The 17,042-nt window shown below is 38.9% G+C and overlaps 1 protein-coding gene across 1 annotated transcript in view; it reads left to right on the top strand.

Annotated features, from left to right (window-relative positions):
• Nucleotides 1–17,042, top strand: part of ZSWIM5 (zinc finger SWIM-type containing 5) — a gene marked incomplete at its 3' end in the record, with an annotated part of 257,151 nt that overhangs the window by 220,175 nt on the left and 19,934 nt on the right. Inside the window, exons 6-11 of the mRNA XM_082833899.1 lie at nucleotides 191–367; nucleotides 2,675–2,821; nucleotides 3,334–3,471; nucleotides 4,881–5,141; nucleotides 5,356–5,491; nucleotides 6,344–6,501. Coding sequence (XP_082690025.1) covers nucleotides 191–367; nucleotides 2,675–2,821; nucleotides 3,334–3,471; nucleotides 4,881–5,141; nucleotides 5,356–5,491; nucleotides 6,344–6,501 — 1,017 coding nt within the window. The remainder of the gene's footprint in view (nucleotides 1–190; nucleotides 368–2,674; nucleotides 2,822–3,333; nucleotides 3,472–4,880; nucleotides 5,142–5,355; nucleotides 5,492–6,343; nucleotides 6,502–17,042) is intronic.

The raw sequence follows: 17,042 nt of genomic DNA on the forward strand, positions 1-17,042 counted from the left end.
AGAGGGCACAGACACACTAAAAGCTATCCAATAAAGAAGCAACACGACGAACACCCAGACAGATGGCAGAGTGACTGCTGTCACTAACTGTACACTATTCTTCTGCCATTCCTCCCACCCTGAAGAAGACACAGGAGCTAGAGCTTCAGATTACCCATCATTGAACTGCTGCATTTCTTTCTTTTCCCAGATTCTTTATCCAGACCAAGGCGGACAGTGTTCACTAGAGCCATCGAGGGCCGTGAATTGCATTGGCAGGACAGCCACTTACAGCGAATAATCAGCAGTGATGTATATATAGCTCCTGCCTGCCAGCAGGAAAGTGAGAGACTACTCTTTAATTCCCAAGGCCAGCCACTGTGGCTTGGTAAGTGTACCTGTCCTACTCTCAGAATTTCAGAGCCCTCTCTCACCTCATGCCAAGCTTGAGTGAGCCATCTGCATAGGTACCAGCAACACAACTACACTTTGGACAGTCTTCATACAGATCTTCTGGGGCCTTGACTAGGGCCTCAGGGTATTTATGTGTAGCCTGGGCGATTTGCATATGTACAAGTGAGGTACAGTAACCTCAAATAGAGGGATTTATATTGTTTCCTAAGTTTGGGGAGGGGAAAGGAGTTAGTAAATCTGAAAGAGTACTAACAAAATCATTAGACATTAGTTCACAGGCTCTCTTAGTCAGCAGTTACTGAGCAACATTGTAATCGACTCTGAAATTACATATTTTGCTGAAAAGGCATGAACTTTGAAACTTAAGTTACTCTGTACTAGTAGCTAAGGCACTATCTGCATTTGTCACCAAGCTGTCTTCCTTTCCTTATTCCTTCCATCATCATAACAGAATAGAGCTGTTCCATTGTGAGTTTAAACCCTCCTCTAGCCTCTGTCAATCTGTTCTTGACTTTATTACAGAATGCCCATTCCAAACTAGACACTTTTAAAAAATACGCATTTTCTGAGTCTTAACGACAATTGCATACATTTTTATTATCATCTCCCAATTCCCTACCTCCGTCCCTCACCCCATATCTTTGTCTTTCACAAGATCTTGCTGAATCCACCTGAAATTCCCTTTGATTATATTTCTTCTTCTCTGATCTAACACTTCTAAAACATATATATAACAAGCATGAGAAAAAATATAACCTCATTAATAAACAAAGATGCAAATCAAAACAACACTGAATTATCATGTTTCAATTGTCAAATAGTCAGAAATTTTATAAATAAAGATAATTAGGTTTTGGTAGAGGAGAGGTTACATGTAGGAGAGGTAATCTCATATACTACTGGTAGGAATGTAAATGCTTACAACATTTCAACAACATTTATCAAAAGCCTTTAAAATACATTCATAGCCCTTGATCCAGGAATTCTACCTCTAGGAATTTATCCTGAGCTATAATTAACTAAGAATAAGCATAAAGTTATGGGGCTTATTAGAGCATGGATGTATAATGTACAGAGGAGAAAATTGGAAGCAATCTAAATGTCCAGCAATAGGGGATTGATTGACTTAATGGGTGGTATGTATATTCAGTGGAATGATATGTAATCATTTTTAATGTTATAGAAGTGTATTTAATATGGGAAGATATTTACAATATGTTATTAAGTGGAAAAACCTAGTTAAAAAACAATAATTAAAATATCCCATTTTTATTAAAATTAAATAGAAAAGTCTGGATATATATTTTTTTCATAAAATGAAATATGAAACTAGAAATAATGGTTATCTCCAATCTTTATTTTGTTTTATCTATATTTTCAAATTTTCTATAACTATTTGTATAATTTTTAATGTTATCTTAAAAGAAATCACAAAATAAACCGTAAATCTCATTATAATCACTTCCCCATTTATAAGCCTTTGGTAGTCATTTGTTATACCTAAGGTAAATACAAACTCCTTAGTATGGCATCCAAAGCTCTTAACATCCCAGACTCTACCTTTCCAGGCTATCTCTAGCCACATAACCTAACTCCACACAGAACTATTTGCCGTACTCTGAAGATGTTATCTAGAATACTTTTTATGCTTTTACTTATATGCCTCTGTTTATATGTTATATATAAAGGCAACCAGGAATGCCTTCCCCTGCTTGTCTACATATTTAAAATATTACTTGCCCTACAAAGGATATAGCTCAAATATTATTTTCTTTCTGTGTATATTTCTATCATGTCATTTCTTTTCAACTGTTTTATAATGATATGTTTATGTATCATTTGTGAGCACTTTGAGGAAAGTGACCATTTCTTATTCATCTTTGTAGCTGCTTTGCCCAGCATGCTACCTGGCATTTAATAGGTTCTCAGGAAGCATAGGATTAATAAACAAATGAGGCCTTTCCCTCTATAAAGGCAGTTTGTTGCTACATTGCCTTCCTGTAGTACATGTTCACAAAGAGGTACAACATTTTATTATCATAGTTCTTTGTCCCTTTCTACACCAAACCACTACACTGGGGCTGCAGGGTGTCTCCTTGGAGGTAGTACGTGTGACTTATTCAACTTTCTATCCCTAAAAGGTAAGATACAATTTCTGGTACACAGTAGATGTCAGGTTGAATTTGAGGAACTGAACTGAATACAGTCTCCCTTTGTCAAGCATGAATTTTCCTGATTTGAAAATTTAACTCAATCAAAATATTTTCTTCTCATCTGGTAGAGCATGTGCCTACAGCCTGTGCTCGGGTTGATGCCCTGCGTTCCCATGGTTACCCAAAAGAGGCCCTCAGACTCACAGTGGCCATTATCAATACTCTGAGGTTGCAGCAGCAACGGCAGCTGGAAATCTACAAGCATCAGAAGAAAGGTATAGTGATCCAGAGCCATCTTAACTCCTTAGGCTGAGGCTGAGGAAGACCCTCAGGGGCTGCAAGGCGTAGTACTTAATTTTCATTAAGTTTCCTGGTGATACAGGGCCTAGGGGATTCTAGGTCATTCTCCTTGCTGTGTGGAGTGCCTCACTTTACCTCTATGAATATCAGTTTTCTTATCTGTAAAATGGGAATAATAATGCTGGCCTGCCTCTCTCACAGGACAGTTGAATCCACTAAGATCTGGTATGAGAAGATCTGTAAAGCTGTATCTACATATGTGTGCTGTCAGCAGGCAGCCTAAATGCACACCACATGCCTCAGAGCTGGATGATGAGCTTGTGACCAGTCTCATCAACCCAGAGCAAGACAGTGAGGGAAGCTTTACTTTGAGTTTCAGGGCCAGTGTCTGAAAGAAACTGGTGAAGAGACTAATGGAGAGACCGGGCAGGGACAGAGAGCAGTGTGTCTCTATCACTCTCTGAAACCTTGACCTGCTTGTTTCCAGAACTGTTGCAGAGAGGAACCACAACGATCACAAACCTAGAAGGCTGGGTGGGCCACCCCCTGGATCCCATTGGCTGCCTGTTTCTCACTTTGACTGAGGCCTGCCGCCTGAATGATGATGGCTATCTGGAAGTGTCAGGTACAGGGGTCAGCCCAAGGCAAGCTGAAACTGCCCTTGGGAGCTCTCTTCTCCTCCATGACAGAGGCTGTTTTACCCCTCTTGCAGCCTTTTGGTCTCTTATCCAAACTGGACCTCCCCTGAGAGGTTTTCTTGGGATTGCTCTCTTTCCCACCTTCCTTTCCCACTCTGTGGACTGGCCCTGTCCTACTCACCCATTTTACTGTGCCAGCCTCAGTCTTCCTTTGCTCCTTTCACTTCCCTACCGTGTGAATGCCTAAAGAGTAATCCAAGGGGAATAAGAAGGGCTAGGGGGATTTGAGGAGTCAGAGGCCAAGTAGTCCTCAGAGTCTGGAAGGGGGAAAAAACTTCCATCAGCAGTGTGTATACCTTGCGTAATACTCTCATGTTCCCCTTGAACATTCTCCTTTATGGTGGTTTTGTACCAAATTTACAAAACAGAAATAAAAGAGAAGTAATTTAATAAAGTCTCAAAGTAGCAAGGACTTGAGACAGAACTGATTCTTCTTTCCTTTATGCTATCACTGTATTGTATACATACATCTGTTACGGTATTTAGCACACTGCATTACAATCTGTTTACAAGTAAGTATCTCTTACTAGACTGTCAGGTCCCTGAACGCAGAAATTATGACTTACCATTGTGATCCTAGCACTTAGGGCAGTAACTCCCATTTAATAGTCTTCCATAAATATTTACCAGATGGAGGAAGGGGAAAGGAAAGAAATTAAGACTCTGGCTTTTACACCTGTGCCCTCCTCCTGAAACTTTGAACCCAAAGGTGGACCATATAAAGTACTAATAACATAAAAGTTGCACATGTCACAAAAGTAATAGTTTAACTGGATGGATTTGGATTTCTGTGGGTAGAGATACAAGGGGTGGCCCCAATGCAAGGTAGGGGCTACCCTGTCTTCCCTCTGATCCCCTGAAAAAGGACTCATCATCTTTGGTCTGTTTCATCTGCACAATGACACTTACATCTTGAAAACCTGAGGTTGTACTTGGGGTTTATTTACCATAGACATACACTTAGCTCCTTCCACATACCAGGCCCTGGAGATGCCTCAGGCAGTAAGATAAAGTCTCTTTCCTTTAAGGTTCTTACATTCTAGTGAAGAGACAGACACAAAAATAGTTAATTACTATTATATAACATTCTAGCAAAAGATTAGTATGATTGTATTCTTCCCCAGCTGGCCTAGCCAGATAATGCATTAGGAAGGAGTTAGGAATCTTTGTAACCCTGTATAACCATTTTTCAGTATATTTGTCTTACTGTTCTGGTGTTTGACTCAGCTTCCCTGTGTTAGCTCTTGACCAAGCTGTATTCCAAAGTGTGGGGGGAAGAGAGGCAGAAAAATCCATGGGGCCTGACCTACCGAATCCGGTGCCCTGTTGTCCTCAGATATGAATGAAAGCAGAGCCCCTGTGTACCAGCATGTGCCTGTGGCTGCAGGCTGCCCAGACAGCAGTGAGTCCTACCTGTCATTGGCCATGGAAGTTGCTCTGATGGGGATGGGTCAACAGAGGGTGATGCCTGAAGGCCTCTACGCACAGGACAAGGTGTGCCGTAATGAGGAGCAGCTCCTGAGTCGACTCCAGGAGCTGCAGCTGGATGATGAGCTAGTGCAAACACTGCAGAAGCAGTGCATCTTACTCCTGGAAGGTAAGTAGAGAAGGGGCTATTGTCACCGAGTCTTAGGCCTGTGACTCTGGGTTCCCCTCTTTAACAGAGCACAGGTATAGCAACATTTTTAACGTTAAAGTATAGTGAAGGTTCTTATGGCTAGCAAACACATGTGGGATCCTAAGGCTCAAGTCCAGGCAGACAAATAAAAGCATACAGATAAATAACTGGCTGGCTTATCTTCTTCCTGCAGGAGGCCCCTTCAGCGGTCTGGGAGAAGTCATCCACCGAGAGAGTGTTCCCATGCATACCTTTGCCAAGTATTTGTTCTCAGCTCTACTGCCTCATGATCCAGACCTGTCCTATAAATTAGCCTTGCGTGCCATGAGGTGGGTAGCCCTTTCCTAGCCCGAATGCCTCCACTAAACCAGAAGTCCCAGACGTTCTTTTTCTTTGTCTATCTCACTTTCTTCTCTTTCACTCTTTCTCTGTTCGATTGGACCTGCCATCAGCCTGCCCTAAAATGCTTCAGATATTTTCATACGATCTAGGATTCCTATCTAGGATGCCTCGCTGGTGACGCACTTGCTCCCTGGCTGCATTCTCAGTGAACTGTCTGAGGAAGTCTCTGAATTTTTAACAGATACAGAGCACCCAAGGCCTGAGTCTCTTTGTTCTGGGCCCAGTTTGGCAGCTTCACAAGGGGTTTGAGCCTTTCCATACCTAACTGAGAAATGGTTCCCAGGCATAGGTCACCAGATACATCTGGGGAAGTAGAAGTAAGTCTTTCTATATCAAGACTTGAGAACAATGAGCTATGGGCATCCTGTTTCCAAACTAGAATAGGATCCTTGGTTCAGGCAGGTGGACCTCTAGGATGCAGCAGAGCATACAGAAGAAGAATTTTGGTTAGGCTCTAAGGCTGAGAAAGCTCCTCAGCTCAACCAGAAAGGACTGCTGAGGATTACTTGGCATATATTTCTTATGCTTTTAAAAATAATCTTATGGTTTTTGAACTGTCTTTCAAATCCATTTGCAGTAAGAACTATTCATCTTGAGTTCTACAAGTGCCCAGGCACTCACCTCATATAAAGTACGGTACCATAGGTTTTAAAACCTTCAAAGTTCTTCATTAACCCTTTCCTGCCCAATTCCTCCCCAGCAAAGAACAAGCTGCTCTAAGGTGGCTCCAGATGGCAAGGGTCTGGGTGATAGCTTATGACTCTCCCTGGGTCTTCTAGGTTACCTGTTCTAGAAAACTCAACTTCTGCAGGCGACACTTCCCACCCTCACCATATGGTATCTGTGGTGCCCAGCCGTTACCCTCGCTGGTTCACGCTTGGACACTTGGAATCACAGCAGTGTGAACTGGCCTCCACCATGCTGACTGCTGCCAAAGGTGAGCATAGAAAGACCTAAGGCTCCAGCACCCCCAGTATGCCTGCCCAGAGAAGCTATCTGTCCTCCCCTAAGCACTTATAGTGATAGGGATCCTCACTTTGATTACTGCTATTAGAATGAACACCTGAGTCCAAGCCAAAGTTTTGCTGTAGTTACTAATTGTAGGACTCTGAGTACAGAGAATCAGATCATCTTTAAGGTAACTTCTAAATCTAACCTTCCATATGATAAAGTCACTTTACCTTTCTAAGCCTCTGGTTTAAAAATCTATAAAATGGGGGGCTTCCCTGGTAGCACAGTGGTTGAGAGTCCGCCTGCCGATGCAGGGGACGCGGGTTCGTGCCCCAGTCCGGGAAGATCCCACATGCTGCGAAGTGGCTGGGCCCGTGAGCCACGGCCGCTGAGCCTGCGCGTCCAGAGCCTGTGCTCCGCAACGGGAGAGGCCACAACAGTGAGAGGCCCGCTTACCGCAAAAAAAAAAAAAAAAAAAAATCTATAAAATGGGGATCATTGTCAATGACCTGTCAGCTTCCCAGGGCCATTGGAAGATCTACTGAAGTGATGGGGCTCCAGATCTCTTTACAGATATGAGAGTTTATGATTTTTCTAGGGCCCCTGGTCAAAAGATAAGCAGTCCAGAGTGACTCAGGCTTTTAAGCTCACATACTTCATGTTAGTTATGTAGGTTTTATCACAAAGAGAAGTGAAAATAAGCCCCTGAGAAGTTATAATAAAATACTAGCTACCATGGACTATGAATATTTTTCCAATACCAGGAAACCACATGAGTTTTTAAAAGCACTTTTTAAATTTAAAATTACTTTATGTTGTGTCTTCTTATTGCAAAAAAAATGCATGCTCATTGTAGAAAAGATAAAAGATACAGATAAATCAATATAAAAATGATCAAAAAACCAATACAAAAATTAAACAAAATATGATCAGTCAGTTTACAGAAAAGAAGATACAGATGACTTTTAAACAATTTAAATGCCTGGCCTTACTGGAGAAATACAAATTAAAATTACCCTGAGATAACATTTTTCACAAATCTTATTGGCAAAAGTAATAAATTTGACAATAGTCATCCATGTCGGAAGTGGGGGTGGCAGTGGCCTGGCATGGAGTGCCTTTTCCAAGCAGGATAAGGATGACTGCAAATCCAGGACGCTCAATGACCTCAAGCATAAGAAATATGGAGAAAATTATACCAAGGCACATCATAATCAAATTGCTTAAAACCAGTGATAAAAGGGAAAAATCTTACTTAAAAGCAACTAGAGGGAAAAAATACAGATTACATAAAAAGGACAAAAGATAAGTATGAGAGCAGGTTTCTCATTAGAGGCAGTGTAAGCCAGAAGACAGTGGAGAAAAATCTTTAAAGTACTTTTTAAAAAAACTTTTGACCTAGTATTCTATACCAGTGAAAATATCTTTCAAAAACAAAGGTGAAATAAAAATCTTTTCCAGACAACCACAGTTGAATTAGAAATCAATAATAAAAAGATATATGGAAAATCCACCGAAGTTTTGGAAATTAAACCACACACTTCCATATAACTCATTGGACAAAGGGAAAATAACACAAGAAAATTAGAAAGTATTTTAAACTGAATGAAAAAGCACAACATATAAAAATGTGTGGATTGGATCTAAAGCTTTACTTAGCAGGAAATTTTTAGCACTTAATACCTATATTTGAAAAGAAGAAAGGTTTCAAATCAGTGATCTCAGATTCTGCCTTAAGAAGCCAGAAAAGGAAGAGCAGATGAAACCTAAAGTAAGCAAAAGAAAAGAAATAATAGAGATTAGAACAGAAATCAATGAAATAAACTATAGAAAAAGACAAAATCACTGAGACAAAAAGCTGTTTCTTTGAAAAGATAAATAAAATTGAAATCTTTGTCCAGACTGATCAAGAAAAAATGAGAAGACAAAAATTACCAATATCAAGAATGGGAAAAGTGACATCACAACAAATTCTAAAGGCATTAAAATGTTAATAAGGGAATATTATGAATAACTTTATGCTAATAAATTAAACAACATAATGAAATAGACTAATTTCTTCATAGACGCAAACTACCAAAGTTCACTCAAAAATAAATAAGAATTAGCTAGGTATATACCCAAAAGAATTGAAAACATGGACTTAAACAGATTATTTGTACACCAATATTAATAGCAGCACTATTCACAGTAGCCAAAAGTTGGAAATAACTAAGGTATCCGTGAACAGGTGAATGGATAAACAAAATGGAGCATATGCACACAACGGAATATTATTTAGCCATAAAAAGGAATGAAATTCTGATATATGCTACAACATGGGTGAGCCTTGAAAACATTATGCTAAGTGAAATAAACCAGACACAAAAAGACAAACATTGTATGATTCCACTTATATGTTACCTAGAATAGCCACAGTGAAGAAATAGCAATAGATGCTAAGCTAGTGGTTGAACATTTGATGAGGAACAGGATATTTACATAGTTTCAAAGTATCGCTCTACAAATTTGGGATGATGAGAAAGTTCTGGAAATAGTGGTGATGGTTGCACAACAATGTGAATGTCTTTAATGTCACTGAATTGTACCCTTAAATGGTTAAAATGGTAAATTTTATTATGTATATTTTACCACAGTAAAAAGAAAAGAATTTCAAAGAAATTGAATTGGTAGTTAAAAACCTTTGAAAGAAAAGAAAGAAAATCCAGGACTAAATGGTAAATTCTACCAAACATTTAAGGAAAACATAACAATTCTGTATAAACTCTTGCAGAAAATTGAAGAGGAGGAAGTATTTCCCAGCTCAGTCTATAAAATCAGCATTATCCTCACACCAAAATCAGACAAAAAACTATTATAAAAAAGAAAACTCAGAATAATATCTCTCATGAGCATAGGTACAAAAATTCTTAATAAAAATTGTAACAGATTGAATCCAATAATGTATAAAAAAGGATAATATATTGTAATAAGTAGGGTTTACCCCCAAGAATGCAAGGCTGGTTTAACATTCAAAAATCAATCACTGTATTTCACCATACTAATAGAGTAAAAAAGAATACCCATATGATCATCTCAGTAATATGGAAAAAGAACCTGATAAAATCCAACATTTATTCCTAATAACAGTTAAAACCCTCAACAAACTAGGAATAGAAGGGAACTTCTTCAACATGATAAAGGGCATCTATGATACAGCTACCCTTATACTTAATGGTAAAAGACTGAATGTTTTCTTCCTAACATCAAGAACAAGGCAAAGATGTTTACTTTCACCTCTTCTATTTCAATATTATACCGATGATTTTAGCCAGTACAATAAAACACTAAAAAGAAGTAAAAGCTATCCAGATTAGAAAGGAAGAAGTAAAACTGTCTTTATTCTCTGATGACATTGATTGTCAATGTAGAAAATCCTATAGAGTCTACAAAAAGCTATTAGAACTAATAATAGATTTAGCAATGTTTCAGGGTACAAGATCAATATACAAAACTCAATGGTATTTCAATATACCAGCAACAAACAAACTGAAATTTTTTAAATTATCATTATAACATCAAGAAAACATGAAATACTTGAGAGTAAACCTAGCAAAATATGTACAAGAAAATCATACAATGAAGATCGTAAAACATTGCTGAGAGAAATTAAAACCTAAATAAATGGGACATACTGCACTCATGGATTGGAAGACAGTATTATTAAGATGTTGATTCTCTACAATTTGATATATAGATTCAGTGCTATCTAAATCAAAAATCCTAATAGGCTTTTTGGAGAGGCTTTTTGGAGTAGAAATCGATAATCTGATTCTGAAATTCGTATGGAAATTCAAAGGACCTAGAGTAGCCAGAAACAACTTTGTGAAAGAAAAATAAAATGGGACGACTAACACCACCTGAATTCAAGACTTATTATAAAGCTGTAGTAATCAGCAAAGGGTTATTGGTGTAAAGATACACAAATAGATCACTGAAAGAAAATAGAGTCCCAATACAGATCCACATATATGTGGCCAATCTATTTCAGTAAAGGGGCAAAACTAATTCAGTTGAAGAAAATGAAGGTCTTTCAACAAGTGGTAAAACATACACAAAAATTAGCTCATGATGGATCAAGGACCTAAATGTAAAAGCTAAAACTATAAAACTTTTAGAAGAAAACACAGGACAAAATCATTTTCATTTTTAGTTAGGCAAAGATTTCTTAAATACAACACTAAAAGCACAATCCATAAGAGAAAAAAATTGATAAATTCGACTTACCAAATTAAGAACTTCTGCTCTGTGAAAGTTACTATTGAGAATGAAAAGATAAGCCACAGAGGGGGAGAAATATTTGCAAATCACATATTTCATAAAGGACTTGCATCCAGAATATGTAAAGAACTCTCAAAACACAATAATAAGAAAATGAACAACCCATTTTTTTTCATTTTAACATCTTTATTGGAGTATAATTGCTTTACAATGGTATGTTAGTTTCAGCTTCACAACAAAATGAATCAGTTATATATATACATATGTTCCCATATCTCTTCCCGCTTGCGTCTCCCTCCCTCCCACCCTCCCTATCCCACCCCTCCAGGCGGTCACAAAGCACCGAGCTGATCTCCCTGTGCTATGCGGCTGCTTCCCACTAGCTATCTACCTTACGTTTGGTAGTGTATATATGTCCATGCCTCTCTCTCGCTTTGTCACAGTTTACCCTTCCCCCTCCCCATATCCTCAAGTCCATTCTCTAGTAAGTCTCTGTCTTTATTCCCGTTTCACCCCTAGGTTCTTCATGACATTTTTTTTTCTTAAATTCCATATATATGTGTTAGCATACGGAATTTGTCTCTCTCTTTCTGACTTACTTCACTCTGTATGACAGACTGTAGGTCTATCCACCTCATTACAAATAGCTCAATTTCGTTTCTTTTTATGGCTGAGTAATATTCCATTGTATATATGTGCCACATCTTCTTTATCCATTCATCCGATGATGGACACGTAGGTTGTTTCCATCTCCGGGCTATTGTAAATAGAGCTGCAATGAATATTTTGGTACACGACTCTTTTTGAATTATGGTTTTCTCAGGGTATATGCCCAGTAGTGGGATTGCTGGGTCATATGGTACTTCTATTTGTAGTTTTTTAAGGAACCTCCATACTGTTCTCCACAGTGGCTGTATCAATTTACATTCCCACCAACAGTGTAAGAGGGTTCCCTTTTCTCCACACCCTCTCCAGCATTTATTGTTTCTAGATTTTTTGATGATGGCCATTCTGACTGGTGTGAGATGATATCTCATTGTAGTTTTGATTTGCATTTCTCCAATGATTAGTGATGTTGAGCATTCTTTCATGTGTTTGTTGGCAGTCTGTATATCTTCTTTGGAGAAATGTCTATTTAGGTATTCTGCCCATTTTTGGATTGGATTGTTTTTTTGTTATTAAGCTGCATGAGCTGCTTATAAATTTTGGAGATTAATCCTTGTCAGTTGCTTCATTTGCAAATATTTTCTCCCATTCTGAGGGTTGTCTTTTGGTCTTGTTTATGGTTTCCTTTGCTGCGCAAAAGCTTTTAAGTTTCATTAGGTCCCACTTGTTTATTTTTGTTTTTATTTCCATTTCTCTCAGAGGTGGGTCAAAAAGGACCTTGCTGTGATTTATGTCATAGAGTGTCCTGCCTATGTTTTCCTCTATGAGTTTGATAGTTTCTGGCCTTACATTTAGGTCTTTAATCCATTTTGAGCTTATTTTTGTGTATGGTGTTAGGGAGTGATCTAATCTCATACTTTTACATGTACCTGTCCAGTTTTCCCAGCACCACTTATTGAAGAGGCTGTCCTTTCTCCACTGTACATTCCTGCCTCCTTTATCAAAGATAAGGTGACCATATGTGTGTGGGTTTATCTCTGGGCTTTCTATCCTGTTCCATTGATCTATATTTCTATTTTTGTGCCAGAACCATACTGTCTTGATTACTGTAGCTTTGTAGTATAGTCTGAAGTCAGGAAGCCTGATTCCTCCAGCTGTTTTTCATTCTCAAGATTGCTTTGGCTTTTCGGGGTCTTTTGTGTTTCCATACAAATTGTGAAATTTTTTGTTCTAGTTCTGTGAAAAATGCCAGTGGTAGTTTGATAGGGATTGCACTGAATCTGTACATTGCTTTGGGTAGTAGAGTCATTTTCACAATGTTGATTCTTCCAATCCAAGAACATGGTATATCTCTCCATCTATTTGTATCATCTTTAATTTCTTTCATCAGTGTCTTATAATTTTCTGCATATAGGTCTTTTGTCTCCTTAGATAGGTTTATTCCTAGATATTTTATTCTTTTTGTTGCAGTGGTAAATGGGAGTGTTTTCTTGATTTCACTTTCAGATTTTTCATCCTTAGTGTATAGGAATGCCAGAGATTTCTGTGCATTAATTTTGTATCCTGCTACTTTACCAAATTCATTGATTAGCTCTAGTAGTTTTCTGGTAGCATCTTTAGGATTCTCTATGTATAGTATCATGTCATCTGCAAAGAGTGACAGCTTTACTACTTCTTTCCAATTTGGATTCCTTTTATTTCCTTTTCTTCTCTGATTGCTGTGGCTAAAATTTCCAAAATTCTGTTGAATAAGAATGGTGAGAGTGGGCAACCTTGTCTTGTTCCTGATCTTAGTGGAAATGCTTTCAGTTTTTCACCATTGAGGACGATGTTGGCTGTGGGTTTGTCATATATGGCCTTTATTATGTTGAGGAAAGTTCCCTCTATGCCTACTTTCTGCAGGGTTTTTATCATAAATGGGTGTTGAATTTTGTCAAAAGCTTTCTCTACATCTATTGAGATGATCATATGGTTTTTCTCCTTCAATTTGTTAATATGGTGTATCACGTTGATTGATTTGCATATATTGAAGAATCCTTGCATTCCTGGAATAAACCCCACTTGATCATGGTGTATGATCCGTTTAATGTGCTGCTGGATTCTGTTTGCTAGTATTTTGTTGAGGATTTTTGCATCTATGTTCATCAGTGATATTGGCCTGTAGTTTTCTTTCTTTGTGACATCCTTGTCTGGTTTTGGTATCAGGGTGATGGTGGCCTCGTAGAATGAGTTGGGGAGTGTTCCTCCCTCTGCTATATTTTGGAAGAGTTTGAGAAGGATAGGTGTTAGCTCTTCTCTAAATGTTTGATAGAATTCGCCTGTGAAGCCATCTGGTCCTGGGCTTTTGTTTTTTGGAAGATTTTTAATCACAGTTTCAATTTCAGTGCTTGTGATTGGTCTGTTCATATTTTCTATTTCTTCCTGATTCAGTCTTGGCAGGTTGTGCCTTTCTAAGAATTTGTCCATTTCTTCCAGGTTGTCCATTTTATTGGCATAGAGTTGCTTGTAGTAATCTCTCATGATCTTTTGTATTTCTGTAGTGTCAGTTGTTACTTCTCCTTTTTCATTTCTAATTCTATTTATTTCAGTCTTCTCCCTTTTTTTCTTGATGAGTCTGGCTAGTGGTTTATCAATTTTGTTTATCCTTTCAAAGAACCAGCTCTTAGTTTTATTGATCTTTGCTATCGTTTCCTTCATTTCTTTTTCATTTATTTCTGATCTGATTTTTATGATTTCTTTCCTTCTGTTAACTTTGGGGGTTTTTTGTTCTTCTTTCTCTGACTGCTTTAGGCGCAAGGTTAGGTTGTTTATTCGAGATGTTTCCTGTTTCTTAAGGTAGGATTGTATTGCTATAAACTTTCCTCTTAGAACTGCTTTTGCTGCATCCCATAGATTTGGAGTCGTCGTGTCTCCATTGTCATTTGTTTCTAGGTATTTTTTTATTTCCTCTTTGATTTCTTCAGTGATCACTTCGTTATTAAGTAGTGTATTGTTTAGCCTCCATGTGTTTGTATTTTTTACAGATCTTTTCCTGTAATTGATATCTAGTCTCATAGCTTTGTGGTCGGAAAAGATACTTGATACCATTTCAGTTTTCTTAAATTTACCAAGGCTTGATTTGTGACCCAAGATATGATCTATCCTGGAGAGTGTTCCATGAGCACTTGAGAAAAATGTGTATTCTGTTGTTTTTGGATGGAATGTCCTATAAATATCAATTAAGTCCATCTTGTTTAATGTATCATTTAAAGCTTGTGTTTCCTTATTTATTTTCATTTTGGATGATCTGTCCATTGGTGAAAGTGGGGTATTAAAGTCCCCTACTATGAATGTGTTACTGTCGATTTCCCCTTTTATGGCTGTTACTATTTGCCTTATGTATTGAGGTGCTCCTATGTTGGGTGCATAAATATTTACAATTATTATATCTTCTTCTTGGATCGATCCCTTGATCATTATGTAGTGTCCTTCTTTGTCTCTTCTAATAGTCTTTATTTTAAAGTCTGTTTTGTCTGATATGAGAATTGCTACTCCAGCTTTCTTTTGGTTTCCATTTGCATGAAATACCTTTTTCCATCCCCTTACTTTCAGTCTGTATGTGTCTCTAGGTCTGAAGTGGGTCTCTTGTAGACAGCAGATATATGCGTCTTGTTTTTGTATCCATTCAGCCAGTCTATGTCTTTTGGTTGGAGCATTTAGTCCATTTACATTTAAGGTAATTATCGATATGTATGTTCCCATTTCCATTTTCTTAATTGTTTTGGGTTCATTATTGTAGGTCTTTTCCTTCTCTTGTGTTTCTTGCCTAGAGAAGTTCCTTTAGCAGTTGTTGTAGAGCTGGTTTGGGTGGTGCTGAACTCTCTCAGCTTTTGCTTTTCTGTAAAGGTTTTAATTTCTCCATCAAATCTGAATGAGATCCTTGCTGGGTAGAGTAATCTTGGTTGCAGGTTTTTCTCCTTCATCACTTTCAATATGTCCTGCCACTCCCTTCTGGCTTGCAGAGTTTCTGCTGAAAGATCAGTTGTTAACCTTATGGGGATTCCCTTGTGTGTTATTTGTTGTTTTTCCCTTGCTGCTTTTAATATGCTTTCTTTGTATTTAATTTTTGACAGTTTGATTAATATGTCTTGGCATATTTCTCCTTGGATTTATCCTGTATGGGACTCTCTGTGCTTCCTGGACTTGATTAACTATTTCCTTTCCCATATTAGGGAAGTTTTCAACTATAATCTCTTCAAATATTTTGTCAGTCCCTTTCGTTTTCTCTTCTTCTTCTGGAACCCCTATAATTCGAATGTTGGTGCGTTTAATGTTGTCCCAGAGGTCTCTGAGACTGTCCTCAGTTCTTTTCATTCTTTTTTCTTTATTCTGCTCTGCAGTAGTTATTTCCACTATTTTATCTTCCAGGTCACTTGTCTGTTCTTCTGCCTCAGTTATTCTGCTATTGATCCCATCTAGAGTATTTTTCATTTCATTTATTGTGTTGTTCATCATTGTTTGTTTCATCTTTAGTTCTTCTAGTTCCTTGTTAAATGTTTCTTGCATTTTGTCTATTCTATTTCCAAGATTTTGGATCATCTTTACTATCATTATTCTGAATTCTTTTTCAGGTAGACTGCCTATTTCCTCTTCATTTGTTAGGTCTGGTGGGTTTTTATCTTGCTCCTTCATCTGCTGTGTGTTTTTCTGTCTTTTCATTTTGCTTATCTGTGTTTTGGGTCTCCTTTTTGCAGGCTGAAGGTTCATAGTTCCTGTTGTTTTTAGTGTCTGTCCCCAGTGGCTAAGGTTGGTTCAGTGGGTTGTGTAGGCTTCCTGGTGGAGGGTACTAGTGCCTGTGTTCTGGTGGATGAGGCTGGATCTTGTCTTTCTGGTGGGCAGGTCCACGTCTGGTGGTGTGTTTGGGGGTGTCTGTAGACTTATTATGATTTTGGGCAGCCTCTCTGCTAATGGGTGGGGTTGTGTTCCTGTCTTGCTAGTTGTTTGGCATAGGATGTCCAGCACTGTAGCTTGCTGGTCATTGAGTGAAGCTGGGTGCTGGCGTTGAGATGGAGATCTCTGGGAGATTTTCGTCGTTTGATACTATGTGCAGCTGGGAGGCCTCTTGTGGACCAGTGTTCTGAAGTTAGCTCTCCCACCTCAGAGGCACAGCACTAACTCCTGGCTGCAGCACCAAGAGCCCTTCATCCACAAGGCTCCTTAATTTGGGATGATTCGTTGTCTATTCATGTATTCCACAGATGCAGGGTACATCAAGTTGATTGTGGAGCTTTAATCCGCTGCTTCTGAGGCTGCTGGGAGAGATTTCCCTTTCTCTTCTTTGTTCTCACAGTTCCCAGGGGCTCAGCTTTGGATTTGGCCCCGCCTGTGCGTGTAGGTCCCCGGAGGGCATCTGTTCTTTGCTCAGACAGGACGGGGTTAAAGGAGCTGCTGATTCGGAGGCTCTGGCTCACTCAGGCCGGGGGGCGGGGGGGGGGGGCGGGGGGTTAGGTAGGGTCACGGAGTGCGGGGCGGGCCTGCGGCGGCAGAGGCCACTGTGACGTTGCGCCAGCCTGAGGCGCGCCGTGCGTTCTCCCAGGGGAGCTGTCCCTGGGTCCCTGGACCCTGGCAGTGGCGGGCTGCACAGGCTCCCCGGAAGGGGGGTGTGGATAGTGACCTGTGTTC

This window comes from Leucopleurus acutus (assembly GCF_964270905.1).
Source record: "Leucopleurus acutus genome assembly, chromosome: 2".
NCBI lineage: Eukaryota > Metazoa > Chordata > Mammalia > Artiodactyla > Delphinidae > Leucopleurus > Leucopleurus acutus.